The sequence below is a fragment of the Tinamus guttatus genome, unplaced genomic scaffold (genome assembly GCF_059628265.1).
Source record: "Tinamus guttatus ecotype Peru unplaced genomic scaffold, ASM5962826v1 Tinamus_guttatus_pri_ptg000246l, whole genome shotgun sequence".
Classification (NCBI taxonomy): Eukaryota; Metazoa; Chordata; class Aves; order Tinamiformes; family Tinamidae; genus Tinamus; species Tinamus guttatus.
The window spans coordinates 661,920-679,860 of NW_028288780.1; the positions used below are offsets into that span (position 1 = coordinate 661,920).

At 52.0% G+C, this 17,941-nt stretch overlaps 1 protein-coding gene across 1 annotated transcript in view; it reads right to left on the minus strand.

Moving 5' to 3' along the window:
* Window positions 1-16,917, minus strand: part of ARID5B (AT-rich interaction domain 5B) — a 97,377-nt gene extending 80,460 nt beyond the window's left edge. The window contains exons 1-3 of the mRNA XM_088526322.1: window positions 16,856-16,917; window positions 16,415-16,675; window positions 6,177-6,402 (exon numbers count right to left, since the gene is read on the minus strand). Of these exons, the coding sequence (XP_088382448.1) occupies window positions 6,177-6,402; window positions 16,415-16,675; window positions 16,856-16,876 (508 nt within the window). The 5' untranslated portion in view covers window positions 16,877-16,917. The remainder of the gene's footprint in view (window positions 1-6,176; window positions 6,403-16,414; window positions 16,676-16,855) is intronic.
* Between the last annotated feature and the right edge of the window lie 1,024 nt (window positions 16,918-17,941).

The window sequence follows — 17,941 nt, forward strand, 5'->3', positions numbered from 1 at the left end:
TGGAGCACGCTCACGATGCAGGAAAACAGGCAGCTGGAGAAAGAGGAGGTGCTCCGGGCGCCCCACTGCAGCGCTCCAGTGGCGTTTGGTTTATCAGCGCTCTGCGCTGGCTACGCGGAAAGGGCGCAACACAGCAGAAAGGCACCGACGAGAAACCAGGACCCACCAGCGCAAAGCAGCGAGCGCGACACAGGGAGGACACGAACAGCGCAAGTCCCAGAGGGGTCCCCGGGGAGCGGGGCGGGCAGCAGCACCCTCGGCCCCCGCGGCAGGACGGGCGACGTGGGGCCCGGCCACGCTGCACCGCCCGCACGCGCCTCCAGTTACTGGAACTGAACCTCATGGTCAGTAAGAATTAAATGCAAGATCCAGCAGTGACTAGAAGGGAAAAAATCCTGGAGAGCAGACACATGTGGGTTATTACACTGCCTGGCAAGGTCAATCTCGGTGCTAAAAACAGACAAAAATAAAAAAAGCCGTCAAACATTTTTAAAGGCACACGGTCCCACAACAGCCACTTTTTACACTCCCTGTGAATGGCCTGCATTTTCTACCTGCTTTATTTTGCAATTATGCAGGCTACTCCCACTCTAGCCAGAGGCTGCCACAAAACTCGTATTAATGGTGCAACCAGCGGTGGCTTCAGCTTCAGAACAACTTGGGGCAAAAACCTCCGACTTCAGCAGGCGCTAAAATTTAACTCTTCCTCATCTCCTACTCTGCAGCAGTGATTTCTTCCCTAATGTTTCCTGAATTGCAATTGCAAATGGCTTCGCTCCACACTGGCGACAAAGTGCCCTGTCATCCCAATGCATAATTGAAAGGGCTGACGCAGTGACAGCGCTATCAGCGCGCAGATAGCCAGGGCAGCCCGCGCCTGCCGCAGCGACACCGCTGTCCCCATCCAGGGGCTAGCGTTCACGTTTCTTGTTTCTCAGTGGATCACCTGCATTTCAAAGGACAGCACGGCCCCCTTCCCCATCACTGGGGGCAAAAATGCCACCACCCCCTCGCACCTGGCAAGAGCATCACCCAGCAAGAGCATCCCCTTGCAGCCCTGGAGCCAACAAACCTACGAGTATTCGTTATCTCACACCAAGTGGCCTATAAGCACAGAGCAAACATTTGAAAAGCTTAATGAAGTTTAAATGAAGTTTAAAACCAATAAAGGCAAGCGGAGAGGCTGCAGCAGGGCAGTCCAGTCCAGCCCAGCCGTCGAAGTGACGGCAAGGCCAAGCTCAGAGCCCCAGCTGGCTCCCACCGCCCGTGTGACAGCTCTTGTGGCAGCTCCTGAGCTACCTGCCACCCCGAGCCCATTGAGCATACAGGTGCAGGGCACCTGAACCAGAAAAAGATGCATGGGCAGAAGAAGCCTTCACGCTTGTGGTATTGCTGGGCAGCAAGTCTCGATCCCTTCCACAACCACAGCATTGCCCAGCACATGCCAGGAGCTATATGAACGCCCAAGAGGACACTAGGATCTGTACGAGCACCCAGGAGGACACCAGATGACACCAGCCCTTTCCCAGAGAAGGCACCTCCTCCATCTGGGCTCTGCGGAGCACCTAGGACAAACCCCACAACAAAAGAGCTGTATCAATTCCGATGGCTAAAACAGAGCCAGAGAGGTTGCTTCAACCTATAGGACAAAAACAACACAGGGTACACAGGAGCACAGAGTGGGGAAATGGGATAACAGACACCTGTGGAAACTCTGCCAAGACAAAAACAGCATTCAGCCCGGCCAACTGGCAGGAAGCAGCCAAAGACAGAAGAGGGGCACAAAGACTCAGGCAGAAAACATCCCCAGAAAGAACTGGACTCACAGCAAGGGCTCACAAGCAGCTGGTTAGAAAATCATTGCATTAAGTTAAGCCAGGAGAGTCTGAATTCAGCCATGCGCACCAGACAATGAAGAAGCAGAGAAGCTGCCATCACGAGTGGGTCCACAGATGATTAGCTTCGGCAGTATTATACTTTGACTACATTAGAACCTGATAATCTGCATGGGGAGAAGAGAGGGCTGGTCCGTGCTGCTGGGACGAGCCATCCTGGCGGGGCTCAGGCTGCCCAGGAAGCTCCGCCGAAGAGCTTGCAAGGAGGGAGCAGGAAAAGCTGCTAGGAAGCTTCCTCGGGACCAGCCCAGTCCCCACTTAGTAGCAGTGGATTTTAGCAAGACGGTGGATCTTCACCCCGTGGCCAGCACAGCCCGGGCCCCGTGCGCGCCGCAGCCCCTCACTCCTCCTCCGTCTCTTCTCTCAATTTCAGCTCTAACTCCTCTATCTTTTATTTCTTTTTCTAAAGACACATTTAGAGATGAAACCATTCATAACTGCCTATCCACAGACAGTTTGTGGCAGCATAATTGACAATGAGTCTGCTGCAAAAATGAAAATGCTGTTTTAATAACCTTGGCCTAAAATACATTCTGTTGTATGCCTCAAAGGGTTTCAATAAAAAGTCAACCTGTAGAGACATATTTTCTTGGCTTAAACAACAATCCAAAGCATATAAATGTAGTCCAACTATAATGACATATTTATAGGCCAATAAAGCTTACACTGCAGCTTTCATACTTCACTTAAAGGAAGTCTGTAAGAAGCAGCGTTATATAAAATAATTTGAATTTTTTTTTCGAACTATAGCCCAAGGAATACAAATATGCAACTTCGCCATATTTAACTGATAGTGTTTACACTGCTTAGTTGTTAAAAATTTGTAAAATGAACTAACTCCTCATTTGGTGACTTCCAACTGGTTTACCAAATATGGGTATACAAGTCATTTATTACAAAGAAAAATCCCCTAAATAATTCTAAAGACAAAAATAAATAACTAGCAGCCTTAGTAGTGAATGATTTAATCAGACCAATTCTTCTGGAAAAACAGGTTCTCATGTTCATTATGAATAATACATTCCTGAACTCTATTTTTATATGCTGCATTGTTGTTATTCTTTATTTTTCTCAACATTTCAAAGAAATACTCAGAAAGCTATAAATAGTCTTAAGACATTAACTGCTTACATTCAATATTGACATATTTGTAGAAAGGGACAAAACGTATAACATAAATACCTCAAGAGGCAGAAAGAAATAATTTCTAAAAATCATTTCTCAGGCTGAAATCTTGAAGCTCGCAAGAAAAAAAACAGGGGGAAAAAAAAGCCATTGCTAGATCTTTAATTTAATAGAGTCCTAAGGAAAAGTTCTGCATAATTCACAGTGATGAAAACAATGGGATTCTACAGAAATATCAGTTTCTGCAGAAAAGAAAAAAAAAAAAGAAGGGAGAAAAGGAAATGAAGGAAAGAAAAGGAAGCAAAAAGGAGAAAATAAAGGGAAAAGAAAGCTATGGAATCTGAATTAGAATCAACTTTCAGCTGAGGCGGATGGTTTCCCCAGGCTGTGGCTTAGGCAGGCGGCACCTCCTCTCCGTCCCGGGCGAGGGCCGCGCGGCACTGGGCTCGCTCGCGGCACTGGGCTCGCTCGCGGCACCGGGCTCGCTCGCGGCACTGGGCTCACTCGCGGCGCCGCTTCGCAGCCGCCCATGAGCTCAGGCGGCCCCGCGCCCGGCGCCCGTGTGTTTAATTAGGGCTGTTCTCACGGTGCCCCGTCCACGGGCCCGCGTCAGCCACGCTTTCCTTTCACCCCGGGTATTTCTCCCTTTGCCACTCCTCTATAGGACGAGAACTGATTTTGCAAAGTTTTCCTGAGCTCTTTGGTAGGGACCTAATTTTCTATTACCTTCTACAGCGTGGTCCAAAGACATCTTGTAGGAAAATCTCCAATTATATTTGTTTTTATGAGATTTTTCTGTAATGGAAAATTACCTTCTCATAGGAAAAAGAGGGTGCAGGAGATCACCTTGTTTACCTGGGCCTCTTCAACACCTGCTTCGGAAACTTCCTAACCTCAGCAAAGGCTGCACTGGGGCACGTGCGGCAGAGGGCACACATGTCCTGACCAGCATGGGAAGAGGACCATCCCACGCTCCCCTCAGACCCAGATCCATAGAAAAGGGGCCTCCTGTCAAGGCAACACAGCACTGGGGCATCTCACCACGGAGTAATTGAGCCAAGGTAGCATCTGAAAACCTTTAAGGCAAAAATCTTAAAAATCTTGCCTTAAAAATCTGTCAGCAGAACCTAGCTGACCACACTGTGCTTTCGCCCTGCTGCAGAAGTTGGCGCTAGTCAAACCCGTGGCGGCCGGGTCTGAGCGCTGTGCGTTTGGCCAGGCCCGCGCAGGGAGGGCCTGGGGGCGCAGGCGCTCGCAGGCAGCGCCCTGGCACGCGGCCGCCCGCACAGCGCGGCGGCGGCGCCCGGCAGCCGCCTCGCACCCCGCGCGCACCCCGCGCGCAGCGCCTCGCGACACGGCGCCTCCCAGCGAGCGGCACCGACCTCCGCTGGCCACCGCGAACGCGAGCGCAGCGCTGGGGACTTCAGATACGAGAAGCAAAATATGCTCAACTTTTGGGGTGCTCTAAGTAATGAAAAATCACCCTAGTATTAGATTTAAGGCATTTCTTTCATAGCCTTTCGCAGGCTAGACCGGACGTCTGTAACAACATGACTAGTATGCTCTAGGTCTTCTTGAATCCTTGGTTCCATCCCCACCAACCAGCCATGGTGAACAAAAAGGCAATCAGAATCAAGCACTATTCAAAATACTCTTTATACCAAAAAAAAAAAAAAAAGGCAAACAAAGAATGCTAGATTCACTGACTGAAAACGAGCAACACTAGGTTGTGCGTTATCGAAATTATAGCATATAGTTTACATTCCATAAGCATTTTGGTATAACCTCTATTTTCAAAGGCTTAATGTGCAAGTATAAGCTTTATGCTTTAAAATAACTTTCTTTGGCTCCTATGGTAGATAATAGCAATTTCATAACTTATCACAAGAGTTTTTTTTTTGTTAAAAACAAAAACAAGAAAAGATTAACACTCAAAAGTTCTGTCTGAAAAAACATGAAGATTTTTTGACACAACAAACAAATGCAAAGAAATGTAGTGAGGAAAGGAGATGCCAGGGCAATAGCAGAGAAAATTACTGCATGTAATTACGAACCAGAAGAAACCACACAAAAAAGTAGAGGAAAAGAGGATGAATTACATGAGTTGTTCTTTTATTTCCTGAAGATGCAACAAAAAATAATATCAGCTTCCAATTGTGTTTTAATCTTCCAACCTGTGCACTAGTGGCAAGAGGTGGGATTGATAAAACCACCTCCCCGTTTGGTTGGATCAGACAAGGCGCTGGGTGCAGAAGATGACCGTCCCAGGGCAGGGCAAGGCGAGGCTCCGCGTGGCTCGGCGGTGGGGCCAGCGCAGCCCTGCCACGGCTAAGGCCGAGCTTGGCCCTGCGGCTCCTGCTCGCCTAGGTACAACAGCTCTTCCTCACACACATCAGCCTTAACTTCCAATTCCTTACCTTTCAACCCGTTCTGTCCCAAATGTGATGCTCTTTCAAACATTTTTTTAAAGCTTGCTAGAACAGAGGAACGTCACTGGCAGGCGCTTCAGCGTGCTGTCCCTGACAGTGCCAATGCACCCGAGGCCCTAGCCCAGTGAACCAGCTACCACCAGGAGACCTGTTCCCTGGACATCAGGCCCCACTGCTGATTTTGGAGCTCCAGGCGTCCATGAGGCGCGAGAGCAGCCCAAAAGCCACAGCCGTCACAAGCGGCCGTGCTACCACCGCTGTCCCTCACGCTGCCCCTCACGCGGGCCGCCTGCGCCCCGGCTCACCTCACAAGGCAGCCGGGGCCCCAAGCGTCAAGCTCCAGCCTTTACCTCAGAGGGCTCCTCACATCCCCATCCACGCGGGGCTCCCCACGCACAGCACCGATCTCTCCAGCCACCTCGTCCCATGTCACTGCCATGATACACCACCCATTCACGACCTGGCGGCAGCCAGGCCACCCCACGGGCCCCCCACACCACCGGGTGCCTTCCCGGAGCCAGAGAGCTGTGGGGCGCCCACTGAGAGCCCGGACAGCGCCTCAGGGCAAAGCTCACAAGACACCCCTCAGGCTGGAACCTGAGGAAACCACGGACGACTCCCGGCACTGCCTTGAGATGGGACACGCACCGTGACTGCGACCGGCGCAACGGGGCTCCTCCGCTGCCGACCCCTGTCCAAACACCGCCCCGACGCCAGGAGCACTCACCAAGGTCGGCCTTCTCCTTCAGGATGTCCTTGAAGTTCAAGCCGCTGTTGAGCGTGGACTGCCGGTACCGGGAGAGGGTCTCCCTGTGGTCGCTCCGCGCCGCCTCGGCCGGCGGCACCGGCGCAGCCCGGAAGCCGCATCGCCACTTGGAGAAGTCGGACTGCGCCCATCTCGCCAGGTCTTCCAGCTTCACTGTCACCTTCTCCGACACAGCGATAACTTCATCCTGCGAGGGGCAGCCAAGACAGGGAGACAACACGTCACATGGGTCCCGGCGCGGGCCACCGCGGACACCGGCACGCGGTGCCCAAGGCTGGACCGCGAGAGCCCTGAGAAACGTCGACTGCCAAATCGCTTTCTGCATAACCCAAGGCCTCCGGGGAAAGTTTGTTTTTTAGGTGCAATTAGCTGCAAATGTAGAAATTCATGGCTGGATGACTAATGGTTATAGCTAGTCCCGAAATAAATGGCCTAAGTAAATCTCTGATTCTTGGAACTCTGACTCACCAGAAAATTCCTGCCTTTATGGTACATTTTCCCTTGGCTTATTCGCAAATATTGAATTTAACTTTTGTCCTAAAAATTAAATAAAACTGTGATGTAATCCCAAAAGAAATACTACATAAATGTTATGTGCTTCCCACCAAAAGAAACTTGCACATTCTCATGTTTCTTAAAACCTTTTTTGAGATTAGAAAAGAATGGTAATTTCCCCCCCCTCTTAAATAGACATTCTAAGAAAAGCACTTACACTCGGTTTAGCCTCCAGAACATATACTTGAATTAAACAGCTCTAATTGCTGAATTTTATCCTTCCAGGAAACAATCAACTCCTCTCAGTCATGATGAATAAGCAGAATGTTTTATAGACGACTACAGTAAGCGGGGGCTCGAGAAAGCCTCAGAAAAATAAACAAACAAACATGCGCACGTATCCAGCAAGATACACTCCAGATATTTTAGTTAAAATAGCAGGAATGATTTATGTTGTAATGAGAGCTGGCTGCACACCACACCTTGCACACCACACATTGCTAGCACTAAATGAGACTACTGGTTCTCGAAATAAATAAAGCAGCGTCCGATTTTTCTCTCAAACAAAACACAAGTATTTGCAAAGGAGAGAGAAATTCTTTGAGTTATTAAACAAAGAGAAAGGCATGAGTGATTCTCTCCCCCCCGCCCTTTTTTTTTTCCACACCAAACACATTCCTCAGGAAATAAAATACTGCTCAATAGAGAGAAGGGGGGAGAAAAAAAGCTTTATTGAGGTGAGTCACACACAATACAGAACCTGGAGTACCACTGGTAAAAATAAATAAATAAATCCAGCAGATCTGCTACTCCAGTCTGCCTCACATAATGCAAAACTGCTCTATAAGCAGGCACCTTCATGACATTTAGTGCAACAACAAGTATTTGGTCAGAGACGAGCGGCAGGCGCATACGCTGAGCAGGCTCCTCCATCCCCTGCGGGGCACGTGCGTGCGCCGTGCGGCATCAGTGGCGTTCGGCATCTCTGCTTGTGCCAAATGCCCATACTTTGTAAACAAGTGTGGCGTACTACAAAGTGCCGTCTCAAAGGATGGTTTCACCCAATTTCATTACACCAGCCACTCAAAATAAAAAAGCTGCAGTTGCTATCCATTTTATAGACATTACATGGCGATTATTAAATGCCAAGATGGAAAAAAAAAATGTATTTCCAGCCTGCCTGAAGACAGTCTCAGCAGCTTCTGTGGGAAGTCTTCCTTCAGGATGTTGGATTCCATCAGCACTACACTCTTTCTAACATTCAACTCTAGAGAACCGATTTAGCAGCATTATAATAAAAATCTGACTTGGAAATCAGATGTATTTTTGGTTAAAATATTCTCTTCCAAATAGCTCTTACGATCAAATGATTACGATTTCAATTGCTAGTTTCTTCACATCCTTTCCAAGAACCGGTATGACTAATTTTGGCTGCCATACAAAGCAAGCCGAGCAGACAATTTATTAACCAAAGAAAAGTACAATCACTATTACATCATCAATGAATAAACTTGTTTTCGAGAATACAACCTTCGCACATACGCACACAATGTATGCATCAAAAAAAGAGACAAAAGAAAAAAAAAGAAAGAAAAAAGAAAGAAAGAAAGAAAAAAGAAACCCCACTTAAACAAGGATGATTCAATGTGATTCAATCCTGGTGTATTTGCCCCCAGCTGTGGCAGGCTCCTGGCCACACGCGGCGTGCCATGGTCTCCGGTCACCCCACGCTTCACCTCATGGGGCTGAGACACCAAAGCCTTTTTATGGCCATTTTAACGCCTGGCAATTAAGTAAAATGAAAACACTCAGACTGAGCTTTAAAATAACAGGCTCAAGGCACTGGGTCCAGTGGTGGTTTTGACTAGACAAAAGATATCTGGTGAAGGGCAAAAGAGCGGTGTGCCTTGGCCTGTTATTTTTTTCTAAATACTTGCTCAGCTTCTGACTCTGTTCTGCATGAACACACATTTTTCTTCCTCTTAACGTGCCATTATGATCACTGCAGTTTTACAAGGGAAATACATCTGAACTTATTTTTAGCTAGAAAAATGGAAAAATGATCCTGTATGTTTCAGAGGCTCCCCCCCAGCCTGGGACAAGCTGAGGCAGCACATCCCAAACACGCTGCGAGCATCACCACCCCATTTGCACAGCTAACGGCAGCGAAACTGCTCTGAAGAAGAAACCAACATCTTTCTCTGCTTGAATAACCTCTTTGTAAACATGGATGTATAATTTAGATCTGTTTTCTCTCACTGTTAGTGTTTTAAATGAAGTTCATTTTAGGAGCCATTTAAAGATCAGTGGCCTTAGACCCTATCCAGTGCAATCTTCCCTCGCTGACTCTCTGTACGCAGTGGCAGTGCAGGTCACACTGGGATTTCCTCTGCGCAAGATGGGCACCGGCTCCTCCAAATTGTCTCGCAATACCTGTCCCATGAGCAAGGCCTTAGACTTTCCACCATCTCAAAGAAACTCTTTAATATCGCTCTTCCAGATCTGGAATCTGCGCGCTTTTTGCCCATCTTTCAACATCCCTTTATTTAACCTTCCCAAGCACCAGAATTGGACCCAAACCAGAAGTTGCATCTTTTCTTAGGAGAGGGGTTGAGAGAATGGTCCATGGAAAAGGGTTGCCTCCTTTCTGGAGACAACCAGAGTGGAAACGTAGAAGTTTGCAGAAGCCCCAGGGCATGGGAGAGTCAACTGAACCTGGTTGAGTTGAGCAGTCCTCTTACAAAAGCCGCTAATTAGAGAATTTCTACCCAGCAGATCCCCTTGCCCACGCGGTACAAGCCGCTATGCACCTATCCCCAGTGCCCTCCTGCTCTCCAAGAAACCCCTTCGACAAGACGACAGAGAAATGCAGATGTCAAGTAAATAAAAACCAGGTACACAGTGACACATGACTAACAAACCTTTAGAAGATTAAAGGAATCTGCTGTATACCCTTCATGTCATTCATAATTATATCTCTGTGTAAACATGAAAAGCCACCCACGTTGCCTACAGTGTATGCATACACACGCACATATATATTTGCATACACACACACAATTCAACTCATGCTGTATTAGCTGTGCTCTAAAGCGATACGTTCATGAGGTCTCCATTGCACGGGAAGTCTTTAACGAAGGCCGCACTTGCAATCTCCCAATTTCTCCCCACTACGACCAGGAGAGCTTTGCAAGGGGGAGCAGCGGATGCCGATTCCGGCCTGTTCGGGAGGGCAGCTGCTCCCGGCTGCCCCTTTAAGGGCACCGAGGGACCAACGGGAATGCTTTTCCCCTCACAGAGTTGTCCAAATCTTGAAATAAATACTGGCTATAAAAAGAAAGGCTTTTTCTTCTGTTTCTATAAAAGTGGATATCTAGTCAGCCTGTAATTTTAGCACATCTCGCCAGACTCCTGTGCAAAGTAAAATACTTTCACCTATCACGGAGGCAATGGGGAGACAGTTGAGAAAAGACAGTGATACAAACTGCTGTTCTCTCTCTCCTTTTCCTTAAGAGCGCGACAGATTTGCATTTTCAGAGAAGTCCAGGGAAAAGGGACAGTACCTTCTTGAGAGCCGTTATGCTTAAATATTATGTCACTGTTGTCTAAGCAACCATCACAGGCTGGTGAAAGCACAAAACGCTGTATTGCCTGACTCAGCAGATGGTGGAAATACTTACATTCATGGAAAGAGGTCAGGTAGTTAGCAGAGTTTAAAGCAGATAATTGTTTTTTAAAAGAAAAATGAAGTCTTTGGAGCAGAGGGCCACAGGGCAGCGGGGCGGCAGCACATCTTGCTTCCCCCGGCACGCGGCGCATCGCAGCGTCTCGCTGCCTGCCAATAACTGGCGGAGATTTATATTTCGGAGAGGCAAAGCAGCCTCAGAAGACTTACGGCAACTGAGATATCTCAAAATTTTGACGTGCTGTGAATGTTTTCACTGCGGTGCTTCCAGAGGTCATCTGAGGAATTTGGGAGGGCAGAAGTAAGGCGAACACCTGCTTGGCCATCTCCTACCATCAAATACATGTCCCAGAGAGAAAGGGGGACAACCTTAGAAGCTCTTGCTGATAATTACAGGAGACACCACTTGCCATTTATCTGATCAGTATAATTTGCATGAGAAAACATCTTCAGCCTTTTTACTGAAACCTTTAGCACAGCAGATAGCTGCGGACACATATTTTATAACCCAGTACATTGATGATGAAAACACATTCATCCACAGGAAAAAGAAAATACAATTCAACTCATATAAACTACATTCACTGAGGATAATAGAACTGTATATTTCATTTGGACTTAAAGGGTTCTGTTATTCTGGTGGGCTGTCTTTGTTTTTGCTTTTTTTTTCCCATCCTACGTATGTTTTAGTGTTCTGCCACATGGGCAAAATGGAGGTTCTCATAAGGGGCACAATGACACGGCTCTTGCCCCACGAGCCCAGCTCCATATTCGAGGCCTCTCTAGGAAGGGCAGGTCATGTTGCAAGGAAAGGAAGGAGGGGGCTTCCCAGAAACGCTCCCGCTCAGGAAAAGCCAAACTGGATTTGGGAGGAAAGGCGCGTGCACCCCACACACAGCGATGGAAGCACCACCGCCCGCACGTGATGGCCACTGTGCTCAGACCAAGGCGCCAGGCTGCATCCCTGCTACGAGCGGGTCCCGACTCCGTCACACAGCTACTCCCAAGGGCTCTGGGACACGAGCAGGTCCACACGAGGCTCTGGGACACCAGCAGAAACCTGGTTGGCTGAACTCAAACTTGGTGGCAGCGAAGCAGGGGGACACGGCGGGATCACAGACGAGCTGACAGACCCGGCTGTGCCACGGGGGAGGTCTGGCTGCTGGACGTGCCCTGTTCAGCCTTTCTACGGGTATCGAGACATAGACATGGCAGCTGGGAGATGCGGGTGGCTGCAGGACTACTGCTCTGCATAAGAGCACACATGAGAAGGAGACTCAAAAAAGACGATGGAGCAGCCCAGGAATTCACCGGGTGCACGGGAGGACTGTGCCGAGGCGCAGGCAGAGCCCCTCAGCGCTGCCCTTCATCGGGCGCTGCCGAGGGCCGTCGCGATCCCGTCACACCCAGGTGACGGGCGCTGCGCTGTCCTCCCAGCCCGAGCGCCGCCGCGCGCGGCCACTGGGAACCTGCGCTGATGGAGAGCGCTGAGTCCTGACACGTTCACCACATCCACCGGCGCCCTGGCCAACCCCAGGGCATGGCAACCACAAGGACAACACCACAAGGATGGCACCTACAGCCATAAGGTATTCCCTTTCCTTGGCATTAATAAATCTCCTCTTCCTCTTGACTCAGTATTTCCAGAGAGCTGTGCACTCAATGCCTGGGGCAAGGCAGCACAAGGTTTCTGTGGGCTACTTTGTGGGCTCCTGGTTAAACTCGGGCCAGAAGTGGGGTGGAGATGGAGTGCTCGCAGGGACGGATGCAAGCAGCCAGATTTCACATTTCTACCACGAGCCTCCTCCTTTTTTTTTTTTTTCTCCTCTCCTCCCGTTGCTGAACAGAGGTTCAAATTGAATTTATATCTGTCACTGCAGATAGAAGTTCTGATCGAGGAGAAAATAGGCTTCAGTCAAAATGCTTTCCCATCAGATGGCTTGCAGATCTCAAAGAGTTGTTTTAGTTCAGGCAAGTTGACAAGCAATTCGTTCCTAATTTTGCCTACTACAGTTACAGTACGAAGAGCTCTCCTTGTGGATTACATAATTATATTTTTTTCTTAACAAGGAGTATGTTGCATTAGCAGGTTTAAATTATGCAAGCTTATTCTTTTGTCTTTTGTTATATTATGTTCTATTGTGCTGGTAAAACAATATGTGCTTTAATTAGCAAATATCTGTAAATAATTTACTTGCTTTTCAGACTCGAGAACAATGGAGCCAATTTTCGCGTACACGCACGGAGCGGAGCTCGTCAGGCCCTCGCCAGCCTCCCCGGTGCAGAAACCCACAGTTCTGCCCCCAGGAGCCCCCCGAAACCGAGACCACAGCTTGCAAAGAAAGATTTAAAAATACCTAGAAAAGGAAAACAAACTCTCTCATTATCTGTAAGCCTGGCACCTTCGCGCGGAAACATGGACGCCTGCCAAGCACTAAGGTCATTGGACCGACGCCATAAAATGCCCATGTTCGTCCGAGCTCCTGACTGCGCTTCAGCTGCGGGATAAAAAGCTCCACTCGGCAGGACGTGCTGAATCCCGGGAGCGCCTGGTCTCGGCAGGGTTAACCCTGGGCGCGAACCCACCCTGCACCCGCGCAAACACGCGCGCGCACACACACAAAGAAGAAAGCTCTTAAATCAGGAGTGGATGACTGTTCGGAGACTTAAGGCATTGTTATTTTGAATGCGAATGAAAGGGCCAGAACAAGCATTGCAAGAATATTTCAATTATGTATTTCCCAGAACTACATCTCTGAGCAACTAATGCAAATATTGCTCCCACAACAGCAGAACTTCCTGAGTAAAAGCATATAAGGGCTTGAATCAGAACATACTTTCTATATTGTATGCATATACTTTGAATATTATTAAAAATGCAAAATCTATGTGTGTGTTACTCTCCTGAGCAATACAGTAATTATGATTAAGGGACAAGCAGCACAAAAAGAGCCAATTTATCTTACTTGTGCTTAGGAATACTATTGTGTAACTAAGCAACTAAAGACAAAATATAGTCTAATTAATTCACTCCTATGCTTATTTAAAAGACACAATTAGAACATTTTTATTTTCCAGCCTGCACAGTATCTCAACATGCTGGAGGGTGTACCATGTGAGGCCTATTATTCTCCAAAGACAAGAGTTTAATGTTTAGTGCCACTGATCAGACCGGGAACAGCAACTCTGGGGAGCAGTGGGTGTTACTTTGCAGACTGAGCACACTGGGAAATGGAGGCAAAAGGGAAAAGGGAAAAAAAAATAAAAAAATGTTGTTGTGTTTTTTATAAAGAGAATCTGCCATAAGTGCCCAGAGATGCCAGACTGCTGGCTAATGGCTAGCAACATGTGGCTTCTCTGAGTAATATCATTGCCCTCTCATTCCTTTGCCAGCATATGCTCCTGGTGGTGAGAGAGATAAAAATATACAGCGTGGATATGCAATTACCAAAACCATGATATTTTATGACAAATGTCATTTCGCTAACGCTGCTATTACAGTGTGCCTGATTTCCAAAGCTGAATTAATTTGAGCAAGTGTACATTGGAGATTGATGCTATTAGCATGATTTTTAAAGCACCCTTTAACAACCATCATCTGCGTGCTTGAAACGTGTTGCCGCTACCAACGTCGACAGACGCGAGCACGGGAGACGCGCCGCGGACCGGAGGCTCTAGCGGGGCAGCCCTCGATCCAGATGAGGAATCAGAGCCCTGTGCCCAGGCAAAGGGAGCAGGAAGGTCTTGGGCAGGGGCTGAGGAGCAATGAACAACCACACTGGTGTGCAGGGGTGGCCGGGCAGCGCCCACCTGTGTGGAGAGACCTTGGAAATGCGTGAGACTGCAGCCAGCAGCCACGAGAGCTGCCACCTTCCCAAACTTTCTGGAAGAATCTCTTCCGCAATTAAAAATGACACACATTTATAGCGCAACTTTCTTTCTTTTGTTCCTTTCTTTTTTCCCCCTCACCTCCAAATTAGCTGGAAAATGCAAGCTAGTGCTAGGAAAGTAATTACAGGAAACTCGCTCTCTCCTCTGCCCTGCGTGAGCAATGCTTACTCAAGCAGAGGGCTTGCATGAGTAAGGGTTATTTGCAAGACACAGGGCGTTGCATCAGACCCACGCGCTTTGGTACCACAGAGGAAATCAACAGGAATTCGTAGTAAACTTGGGTTCTGGTGAATGAGCCAAGGGCCGTCGGTGGCCGAGGCGCCAGGCGGAACCAGCGAGCGTCCCACTGCCCAAATGAACCGGCCTGCGGATCTTGGAGAATGCACATGTCATCTCAAACACCTTCCCGGGATCCCTCAAGTGCCAGTTTTGATATGTATTAAGCGTAGTCCAATGAATGCAACCCAGGCACCCGCATTTTCAAAGAGGCAGGGAAGTTTTCTGTGAAGTGCGGCCAAACCTACATCATACGCGAAGGCCTCGTGGCTCTCCCCAGCATGAAGCTTTTGGGCTCCCCAGCCCGGTCCCCCCGCAGCAGGATCGCACCAGAGCCTGGGTGCACAGCAGCACCCAGTTCCAGCAGCGCGCAGGGTTATGCTTCCATGTGCAGGATGATGCATCCCGCGCGCTATAAAAAGACTCGTATTTACACTCATGGCTGATTAGCACAAACATTTGGCAATCAGATCAAATACCCCAATCAGACATTTCCTGAGCACCAGAGCCTCTGCATCCCGTGTCAGCCGCTTTTCCTCCGAGCAGCCTCGAGCAGAACGGCCTCGCTGGGTCACCGCTGCTATTATAAAAAATTGTTTAAAGAAAAAAAAAAAAAAAAACCACACGCAAGTCGATGCCACAGAGCCTGATGCCAGTGAGCCTGATGCCAGTGAAGACGCCTGCAGAGACGATGCACCCCACTCGCCATCGCCCCCTGCTCACTCGTGCCCGGGGGTCCTTGCAGCCGGCTGGCTCACGTGAAGCCCCCGTCCCATTTCCCAGCGCTGCTCCTGGGAAGCGGCAGCGAAGCCCGTGGGAGCGAGCACGGGGCGATTCCCGGTGGGAGCGCCGTGCAGCCCCGCTAGGTCTGGCTCTGGGCGCCGGCCTGGGGCTCCCTGCCAGCCGAGCATCCCTCGGAGCTGCGCAGCTAACGAGTGACTGACTGAGGCCAGAGGGGAAATGACATCAGCGGGGTGTAAAACCCGACTGCATGAGCAAACTTTTTACCTGCTCTAACGTTTGCCAGGATGATGCCGGTGCGGCACGGCGCCCATTTGCATAATTTCCAGGCGTGCCGTAGCCGAAACGCGCTTCGGCGCGGCCGGGCGGCGCAGGGCGCCCCGTGAGGAGCACGAGCCTCCCGGCCGGCAGCGTCCGCACACGCATCCCGGCCAGTGCCACGCTCCCTGCGGCGGCAGTGTTAATTCCCTCCGACGCTCCTCATGCAGTAGCGTGAGCCCATCATTAGGATGCATTAAAATGATTTGTGTCCCCTCCCCCCCAAACATCTTTCATTTCGCACACGCACACACGCAGTTTTAGGCGGTCCCCGGCACTGGAGCATCCCTAGCTCTCCCGCGGCTCCCGGGCAGGGGCTCGGCAGCAGCATACAGCAGCCCCCAGCGCAATCTGTCCTCACGAGTGCCCCCAAGCCCAAGCCCTGGGCGACCCCTGCCCCAGGCCGTGGGTTTTTGCGGGGGTCCGTTTCACCCCCGCTCAGGGCAGGAAGGGGGCCGCGGGGTGGGCCGGGGCGCAGCGTGCGCGGGGCGCTGCCCTACCTGTCATCTACCTCTTTACTCAGCAGTGGGCCCTCCAGCTGCGCGGCTCTTGATCCCCCCCAGCCTCCATTTCGTAATATCCGCCCTGCTTAAGTGCACCGAGCAGTATTTATAAATAAATCAACAAATAAATAAGCCCAAGCCCGCAGAGTACCGGAGCGCAGCGATGCGGGCCGGCGGCTGCTTAACGCGGGGCGCGCGGGGCGCCGCAGGGGTCCGCGCGCGACGCGGCTCGCGCAGGTGCGCGGGGCGGGGGGCCGCGCACGGGACCGGCGCGCGCGCGGAGCTCCTACCTCGCCGTGGTCGCTGGTCCTGCCCTGCGGGGTGTCCTCGGGGAGAAAGTAAAGTTTGGAGCTGGAGAGAAGTTGGCGGCTGGTGCGCTCCTCCCAGAGCAGCTGCAGCTCGGCGATGCAGGCGGGCTGCTCCGCGCCGCTCCGCACGAAGAAGAAGTCGCCGAGCGCCAGGACGCGCGGGCGGGCGCCGCCGCGGCGCGCGAAGCGGAACGCCTTGTAGAACACGTAGGGGCCGTGCGAGCCGCACGGGGCGCCGACCCACTGCGGGAACAACAACACGGCGGCGCCGTGAGCGCGCCGCGCAGCCCCCGCGCCGCGCCGCGCAGGCAGCGCGCAGCGGCGGCGCCGCGCAGGCAGCGCGCAAGCGGCGCGGCGCGGGGGGGCGGGGGGGCGCGGGGGGGCGCTGCGCGGGGCGGCGCGGGCGCTGCGCGGGCGCGGTACCTGCAGCGAGCTCTGCTCCATCGCGGCGCTCCGGCGCGATTGAACTCAACATTCTCCCAAACTTGTTGGCGTGAATGGAGCCCGGCAGGTCCTGGCAGGGCGAAGCCGGCCCCGCCGCCCCCCGCGCCGCGCCGCCACCGCCCCCCGCGCCGCCGCCGCCGCCGCCGCCCGCGCCGCGCCGCCCCGCGCCGCCCGCCGCCCCCCGCCGCCGCCGCGCCGCCCCGCGCCGCCCCCCGCGCCCCGCGCCGCCGCCGCCGCCGCGCCGCCCCCCCGCGCCCCGCGCCGCCGCCGCGCCGCTCGCCGCCCCCGCCGCCCCCGCGCCGCGCCGCCCGCCGCGCCGCCCCCCCGCGCCGCCCGCCGCCGCCCCGCGCACCGGCCCGCGCCCCCGCGCCCCAGCCCGAATTTTGGGGGCCCGCGGCGCGGCGCGGCGCCGCTGCGCATCTGACAGGACCTGCGGCGCCGGGCGCGTATAAAGGCGGCTTCCTGCGGCGCCGCGCCGCGCTGCCCGCGCCGCCCGCCCCGCGCCCGGGGCTGCGCGCAGCGCGCTCCGCTCCGCGCTCCATCCTCTCCGCCTCATTGATACCATCTTTTATTTTTTTCTTTCCTTTTTCTTTCTTTTTTTATTTTCTCCTTCCCGGGTAGTGCGGGAAAGTGGGTTATCGATTATATAAACGTATAAATATTAATGCACTTGTGCACTTGCAAAAAAAAAATTCCGAAGGGGGAGCGCAGCGAGCGGTGCAGGGAGGCGGCGGGCGCCGCGCGCGGGACGCCCCGCGACGTGCCTGCAATGCTGATCCGCGCCCGCTTATGCAACGCGCCGCGCGGGAGCGCCGCGCACCTGCGCCCGCCGCCGCGGCGTCCTCGGCGGCTCCGCGGGCGCGGGGCGGCAGAGTGGGGAGGACCGCGGGGGAGGCAGCTTTTTTTAAAATTTATTTTTTCCTATTAATTTTTTTCCTTTTTTTGCCCCGTTTTGGGGGCGCAGGGGGTCTCTGCTGCCCTCGCTCCGCGGCCGCGCAGCCGGCGCGGCCCTGCGCGCTCCGCGCGAAACCGCCCCCTGCGCGAAAACAAAATCACTAAAGCCAA